The sequence below is a fragment of the Cotesia glomerata genome, unplaced genomic scaffold, assembly GCF_020080835.1.
Source record: "Cotesia glomerata isolate CgM1 unplaced genomic scaffold, MPM_Cglom_v2.3 scaffold_149, whole genome shotgun sequence".
Classification (NCBI taxonomy): Eukaryota; Metazoa; Arthropoda; class Insecta; order Hymenoptera; family Braconidae; genus Cotesia; species Cotesia glomerata.
This window is the reverse complement of record NW_025401875.1, coordinates 9,616-17,507: the sequence shown is the minus strand read 5'-3', so window position 1 is coordinate 17,507 and position 7,892 is coordinate 9,616. Positions and strand designations below refer to the sequence as shown.

Sequence of the window (7,892 nt, the reverse complement as noted above, 5' to 3'; positions counted from 1 at the left end):
CCCTGGTGGAAATACATTTCTGCTAGAAGTATATTTAATTCCTGAAGTGTTCAAAAAAATAATTGTTCAAGAATTAATAAGTCTGAAAAATTCGGAAACGCTCTGAAAAAGTATGAAAAAATCTATTTCAGTCGTATTAAGCAATTTTAAGATTATATTTTTAATAGTTTTTAGACTCTTGCGGAAGACTTTTTCAGAACTTTTCAGAAATTTGGTATATATGAAGCGGAAGTCTAAATTATAATTTTTCAGAGTAAATCAGTAATTTTTAAAACATGTCAAATTCTACAAAAATAAGTTACCGTCCGTTTTCTTACCCTTAATCATTTTCATAGGGAATATAAAAATTAGAATGGAGAAGTATTATTTGAAAAAAAAAATATTACTATCCTACTTCTATAAATTTTTAAATTTTATTTCCAGATTTTTGCTTATTAATAATAACTTAATACTGTTGAAATATACTAACAGAAAAACTCTGAGCAACAATTCATCAGAAATGGGACGCTGCAGAAAGAATTTCCGATAAATTTTTAATAAATATGTTATTTTCAAAAGTTATTTAAAAATCAAACTGAATTTCTGAAGAATTTTAATATTTCTTTCGCAGATCACTGCATTTCTTGATTATTATTTGTTATAAATAATTTATTGCAATACTTCCAAAAAAAGTTATAAATTCTAAGTATGAGAAAGTTGATCGAATTTATCGTCTATTTTGAATTTAACTTTAAATAACTTTCGAGACAGTATTTTTTCAAAAAATTTAAATGAGTTTCTAAACAGAGCATCCGATTTCTTATAAAATTATTTTAGTCTTTCTTTCATACAATATACGGAAGGCATAAAATACTAAAAATAAAAAAAAAACGTTTACTTTTATTTAGATAGAAACTATAACTATCCAATTTTTCATTTAATCGAAAAATGATGTTATCTGAAAATTGCAAAACATAATATAAATTTATATCTGAGTATAACGAAGATCAAACGAAAAATTATTTTTTTCTTACGAAATATTAACAACATAAAGTAATTTTTTAATACGTTTTGTAATTTAAAATTGAGTGTAAGAATTCCTATACTCAATTTTATATATTTTACATAATGTATTAATACATTTCTACAATTATGAATTAAAGATGTGATAAAAAAACATCTTTCTTAGTTATAACAATATTTTTTACGTGAAATATTTTCATGAATACGATATATCAAAAATACCCTACTCGGTACATAATATTAATTTAACAATACTGACTTATTTACAACTTTTGTGTACATATACATAAATATTTCTAATCACCAAAACATCCTTTTGGTATTTTTATAATATAATTATTCTTGTGCACTGTAGCTAACATACACGGCTGCTTTATCTTTTCAGGTTTACATACACATAACTTTTCAGTAACAGAACATTTTTCAATATTGTGAACAGTCAAATTTTTAGTTTGATAAAAAAATTTGTTATGGGGTTTTATTTCACTATAGAAAATATAAATTTTTTTTTCATCATCATCAGTTCCGAAACAGCATATATTTGTAATTTTACCAAAATTTCCATCTTTCAACTCAACGATAAAATCGTTTATTTTCTGACACACGCGGTAGTGTTCTGAAGTATATCGAACACCATTAGAAATAAATCTATTAAATGATCGACATTTTCCTGCAGAATTCATAATCTCTTGCTCTGATGTATTTAGACTATAATTTTTGCCTTTACCAATTAATGTACAACCATTTACTTGAAATGTTTTTTTCAATCGTCCAGTTATGTTTTCTCGCAAAAGTTGTAAATCCATCACTTTTCTTTATTGTATCACCAAATGATGGCAAAGATTTTTCAAAAATATATCTTCTTGCTACCTGAATTTCAACATGCGATGGACTTTTTTCCATTTTTAAGATAAAATGATTCTCATTTTCAAAACAGAATGCGTTGTGACACCATAGTGGTCCTAGATTTGATATACTTTTTTCAATGTGTAAAAGTAAATGAATGTTATACGTCATTGCACTTTTACCAAAATATTCTTGATATAAAACCACGTATTTAATTAAAAAAAACCCTGCAGCTTGCAGTTCTTGTTTTTTTATATTTTCTGATAGCATGATATTTAATGCTTCTACTAACATAGCTAGATGTTCCAAATATTTTTTCGGTAGTAAGCCCTCTAGACAAATGAGAGAATAAAAAAGCAACCACGATCGCCATTCAGAAGCTTTCCAGATTTCTCTCTCCGTAATTATTCTTGGAGACCGAGTTATGCAGGTTGGGTGTTTAAACTCCATAATTCTCTCATTAATAATTTCTAGCTGATTAGGACTACCCACGTAATACTCCTTACCAAAAGATGTTAACAGTATATTTGTGTGCTGTTTCACTGCACCCAATAAAAAAGCGTGCATGTAGTCTGGAGACATACCATTAACCAAGTCAAAATATTTCAAATTCATCAGTGGTGAGGGTCCCCAAACTCCCATAACATCTTTCCCATATTCACTTCGACCTGTGAGTTCCATCTTGTTCTTTATTGACGCATCAGTGCGTTGCGGAGGAATTGTTGTAGACATAGTGTACTTTCTATATCCATCAACAAATTCAGTGGGATGCTCGCAAAATGTACAGCCGTATAATCCATTAAACTTCTTCATGTTCAGTAGCTTGCATCTCGCAACTGAGTCAACAACAGCGCAGACTGGAATGAATTTGCTAACAATTATTCTATTTCTTAATTTCCATTGAAAACCATCTTTTGACAATTTATTCGCTTGATCAACGAATGGTTTTAAAAATAATTGCATATTCGGTTCTTTCTCATTTATCCATAAACCACACATAACCATATGCTTCATCTGCAATTTAGCAGGTAATTCATTTATAATGACATATATAGGCCAGGTTGAAATTTTACTTGATTTTGACGCCTGGCATCCATCTGTATTGAAAGTATATGTTAAATTAAATTTATTAGATAATGGTTTATTCGCAGCTGACAATTTCTTGTAAATTTCTCCATCAGTTATGTTTTTTATTACATTACCGTCCAATTTTTTCATCCTTCCTTCAAAACGGTCGTTTAAAGCATTTTGTATTTCACTATCTTGTAAAATTGTTTTGAGTTGTGTTTCCATGTCCAACGTTAAAAAAAATGAAATATTTGATTTATTATTCTCAATCCCACAAGCCGCACACTTCAGGTCTCCAGAGTTTGAATTCTTTTCAGTACAAATATAAAACAAACAATTAGTACAAAACATATGATAGGAAATCATTTCATCTTTAAGTTGTAATGTTTTAAAAAGTTGATATTTTGTTTCTGGAACTACATTTTCACCGAACAAAGTGTTAATTAGAGACAATATTGATGTTATAGTTGTCCACGTTAATGATTGCTGAGCTCCCAACAGTAATGTCATTAGTAATGCTTCACCTCTCGTAATTGAAGTACATTTACATAGCGTTTGATTGTAACTTTCTTCAGTAGTATTCCGATGACTTTGTTTCTGTAAAAAATAAAAAAGGATTACAGTAATTATTAGTCGAATGAACATCAGTGTTACTACATTGAAATAGTATGAAGATAATTAAATTTATTAACTATTTCTTTATTGCACGACAAATATTTTGAAAACCAATGACACTGATGAAAACCATAGTGTTTTTACAATGATGAAAAGCAGCACGTTTGTGTGTATATAATATACGTTTTAAGTCTTGATTATTGTTTCTTTTTCATTTTTCGAAAATTTTGTGGATCCTAAAAGTGTAAAATCACAGTACATATCTGTTAACCTTATTAAGTGAGCTAAAAAATTTTGAACAGACAGAAAAAGTTGCAGACTATTTTTAAGCCGGAAACGTTTTTAGGTTCATAATTATATCGCGTTCTTTTTATTAAAAGGGCGTATAAAAATTTTTTTTTTCTTTAATCGACTCTGAAATATTTGTAAAGTATAAGCCTATGAAAAACATGAGAAAAATGTTATTTTGTATCAGATCTTTTAGCTTAAAGCAAAAACATTATTAAAGCCACAGTGGTGTATAGTTTTTTTAATAAAAATTAATTATTGATTTCAGAAAAATATAAATAACTAGAAAAGTTTAGTATATATTTCACAACTACAGCAGTAAAATGAGAAATGTCTCAGATCACATGAAATTGTTGACCGATTTGTCTCTTTGACGAAGGCGGAAAAAGACGACTTCGTTCAGCACAGCTGGAGTAAAGTTGTCGTTTTACGCCCGGTGGGCTGAAAAACTACTAACTTTTCGACTTATTCGATTTAAAGTGTTTACGTTGCTGATACCGTAAGAGTTATACAAGCAAAAATTTTTTTCGGGACTGTTATAAATACGATTTGCAAGTTTGATAATGTTTAGAAATTTCAGCTTCAGAACAATATTTTTTATCGATTTGGATACAATAAAATCAAATTCTGCAACATTTTTTTACATCAATCATAATAATGTATACTTAAAAAAAAAAATTTATTTTCTTTATTTGTCTATATATCTTTCAGTTATATTTTTCGCTGGTACATGTCCTTATGGCATGTATGGAGAGATGTTTTTTTAAATAGAATAAGTTGAGAAGTCTGTATTTTCAGTATCCTTGTGATTTCTTTGCGATTTAGGCCAATAGTCCATTTTTATAAAAAAAAAAAAAAAAAAAAAAAAAATATACACCCTTTTAGATTTAAGATCTTGTTTTTTTTTTTTTTTTTTAAAGCATAAAGGACCCATAACAAATAAATTTTTTTTTTCTTGTCTTACATCCGATTTTAAATTAAAAATATACTGCCATAGTGATAAGAGAAAAAAAAATCTTTAAAACGGTTTCATAGACGACTTAACCATCAAGCTCTGCTTTATTTATACAAAGTAGCATCTTTTAATGTCATGTTTTCTTGGGAACATTTCAGTGAACGATTATGAATTTACTAATTAGATTATGTTATTAAATATATTATTTAACTTAATTTAAAAAAAAAATGGAAATCAACGAATAACTGAAATATCGAATTATCTATTCTTTACTGGACTTTACTCACAGTACAATTTCTTAAAGTTAATAGGGTTGTACAGGATTTGTTATATGTACTTCTTTATTTTTTTGTTTTCTCCGTGCCTGACTGATTTGAACATAAATAAACTAAAAACATTAGACTTTTTCGCCGCGATATTGAGCAATAGACTTGTGTTTCAAGTTTTAAAAATTTCCATAAAAAATGTGATACTTTTGATTCTCGATATTTTTTAATTCATTAACGAAAAAAAAATTGTTTCTTTTTTTCTATTTCCTTATACAAAAAATTAAATTATTAATTATTGTAGATCCATTTGTTTTTTAAGCTGAATTCATATTGAAATTTTTAAAAATCGCACTTAACATATAATGAGTGAAATCCACATTATAATCTTATAAATTAATTATTAAGGAGCTCTAATACTGTTTTTATTCTACGCTTTTCAATAAGTTTTGTTGTGTCTTTACTTTTTACTGTCCCTTTTTTTATTGCTACCGACAGCATCAAAATTACTTTTCGAGTGGTTCTTTTAAGTTTTCGAAGGTTATATTTATAAACTTAAAATAATATTATTCAGAAATACCTCATCATGCAGGTCATTTGAAGCAGGCTCATGAAAAGGTTCATCCAAGATGTCTTCAGCCTACACAAGCAAAAAATCCCAGTACAGTTAGAATATAAAAAAAAATTGTTGACATTTACTTTGTTTTTAATTTCATGTGAATATGTTTACGTCAAACCAAGCTTCATTATCCTCAATTTCTTTATTATACTCATTGTGAAACCATAAGTATGTTATGTTTTTATGGTCATCTAATTCATCGTGGAGCCACAAGTTCGAATAATTTTTCTTGTCCACGCTATTTTCGATATGATTGCTCGAATATACATCACTAATTTCAACAACTTGCAATTCTTGGCTATTATCAATATTGTCCGAATTATACTTCGATCTGTGACAGTAAGGATTTCCTACGGCTGTGACTGAAGAGTAGTCCACTTCTGGGCTCTCTTTCTGCAATATGAAAAAATTAAATACTTCAATAAATTATAAAAATAAAATTTTTTTTACAAAAATTGAAAATGAATATGCTTAAGCGCTTTAATAAAACGTACAGTGCATAAAGAATTTTTTGTTTCATTTTTTCAACTTCTACTTAATACTGTGATCTACTTTTTCTGATTAATTAAAAATCATTTCTTATAATTTTTGTCTTTATTTTAAAATCAATTTGATTTATTAGTTCAATATATATTTATGTATTTGAACAGTGCCTTATTTCAATTTACTGTATTATAATTTACGGAGTTAATCATAAAAATAATTCGAAGGAAGTATGAACTGTAGTATCCGCGATCAGAAAGAAACGTAACTATAAGACAATATAGTGTAACTATAATCTTTGAATTGTACTTAAAATTTATAAGATCACACAAGCAAAATAAAACTTTTTGACCTCACTATCGAAATGAATGAAATATAACTGATCAGAACTATTTCGAAACGTAATTTGCAATTTCATTATCAAAAAAGTTTCTAATGAAATAATTTTTAATTTTTTTTCTAAATTTTTTCATAGAATGCCTTTTATCAAAGCTGTAACATCCTTACATATTAAAAAGAATTATTTTTTCAAATAAGATGAATTTTTTTTTAATTTTAACACCGCCTTTTGACAATACATTTTTAATTCAAATTTTTTAATTATATATTTCTTACTGTTAGTAAAACATTAAAAATTGTAGAACTGTTTTAGAATTTATTTTGAAAAAATTAATTTTTAAAAGTTCCGAAATTTTTTTATCGATATGCCACTGTCCGCGCAATTTTTTTATTGATCAATAACTTATAAATTTTCTGCTATGCAAAATTTTTTTTTTTATTTACATTTCGAAGAAATGTTACAAGCGAATTCTTAAAGATTCATTGATGATATATTATTGTTTTTTTTTTTTTTTTTTTAAATAAAGTTAATACTTACAGTTATATTATGTTGTTTCTTTTTTTTATAGTATGTTGAACGAGGTATTACACAGTTACCATAGCGGTCTAAATATTTTTGGTATGGCCCTCGGCGCATCTTGCTGAATAAATAATTCTTAATTGAAAAAGTGAAAAAGTTAAACGTATATTATTTAATACTTCTACACTTATAATTTATATGTTTAAATAGATAAAATTGTTTCTGCTTCCAATTATCACGAAGTGTTATAAAATATAACAATTTTTGACACTATGAAATAATGTTCAGAATAATAATTAAAACAAAACAAATTACATACGTATCTGACTACGTGTACTCGAGGCACAAAGTTAGACAATCTGATACAGCTGTATACTACAGTAACAGCACAGCTGATGAATGTTTCTGTCGAACTCGAGATTCGTTTCTCCCCACCACCAGTTTTAAAAGTAAACTCTGAGGCCCACTTACAATTTTTCTTTCTATTCCAGCTGAGCAGCATAATATATATATATATATATATATATATATATATATATATATATATATATATATATATATATATATATATATATATATATATATATATATATATATCGAACTACTGTTCTTAGGGTTACAATTTTTTACCGCAACGGATAATTACATTTAATGTGTTGTTCGATTTGTCATTTTATTTGTAAACGTAAAGAAAAATTGAAGCAATATTTGCAAATTTTACATGTATTAATAAAATTAATAAAAATTAAGGTTCGGTTTTCAGGCAAAATTTCGAAAACTATTGCAAATATCTAAAACCTGAATAGGCTCTGTAAATAGCCAAAAAATTCTTGATTAAATTTTATTTTCCTGGGATATAGCATTCATCGTATAATTTTCATTAGAAGTTGA

General features: G+C 26.9%; 1 protein-coding gene across 1 annotated transcript; it reads right to left on the bottom strand.

Moving 5' to 3' along the window:
* Positions 1 to 1,725: 1,725 nt before the first annotated feature.
* Positions 1,726 to 7,486, bottom strand: LOC123273858. Its single transcript, XM_044741328.1, has 5 exons — positions 7,321 to 7,486; positions 7,020 to 7,136; positions 5,771 to 6,052; positions 5,621 to 5,680; positions 1,726 to 3,513 (listed from the first exon to the last, which is right to left on the bottom strand). Exons 2-5 carry the CDS (start codon positions 7,116 to 7,118, stop codon positions 1,726 to 1,728), a joined length of 2,229 nt encoding a protein of 742 aa, XP_044597263.1. The 5' UTR covers positions 7,119 to 7,136; positions 7,321 to 7,486.
* Positions 7,487 to 7,892: the final 406 nt, after the last annotated feature.

What these genes read in the sequence shown, in the direction of transcription:
- LOC123273858 (XM_044741328.1), bottom strand. Translation starts at nt 7,118, where the DNA reads ATGCGCCGAGGGCCATACCAAAAATATTTAGACCGCTATGGTAACTGT. An exon ending in AGAAACAACATAATATAACT is followed by an intron (nt 6,053 to 7,019) that starts GTAAGTATTAAC and finishes TTCATATTGCAG; the next exon opens with AAAGAGAGCCCAGAAGTGGA. An exon ending in ATAATGAAGCTTGGTTTGAC is followed by an intron (nt 5,681 to 5,770) that starts GTAAACATATTC and finishes TTGCTTGTGTAG; the next exon opens with GCTGAAGACATCTTGGATGA.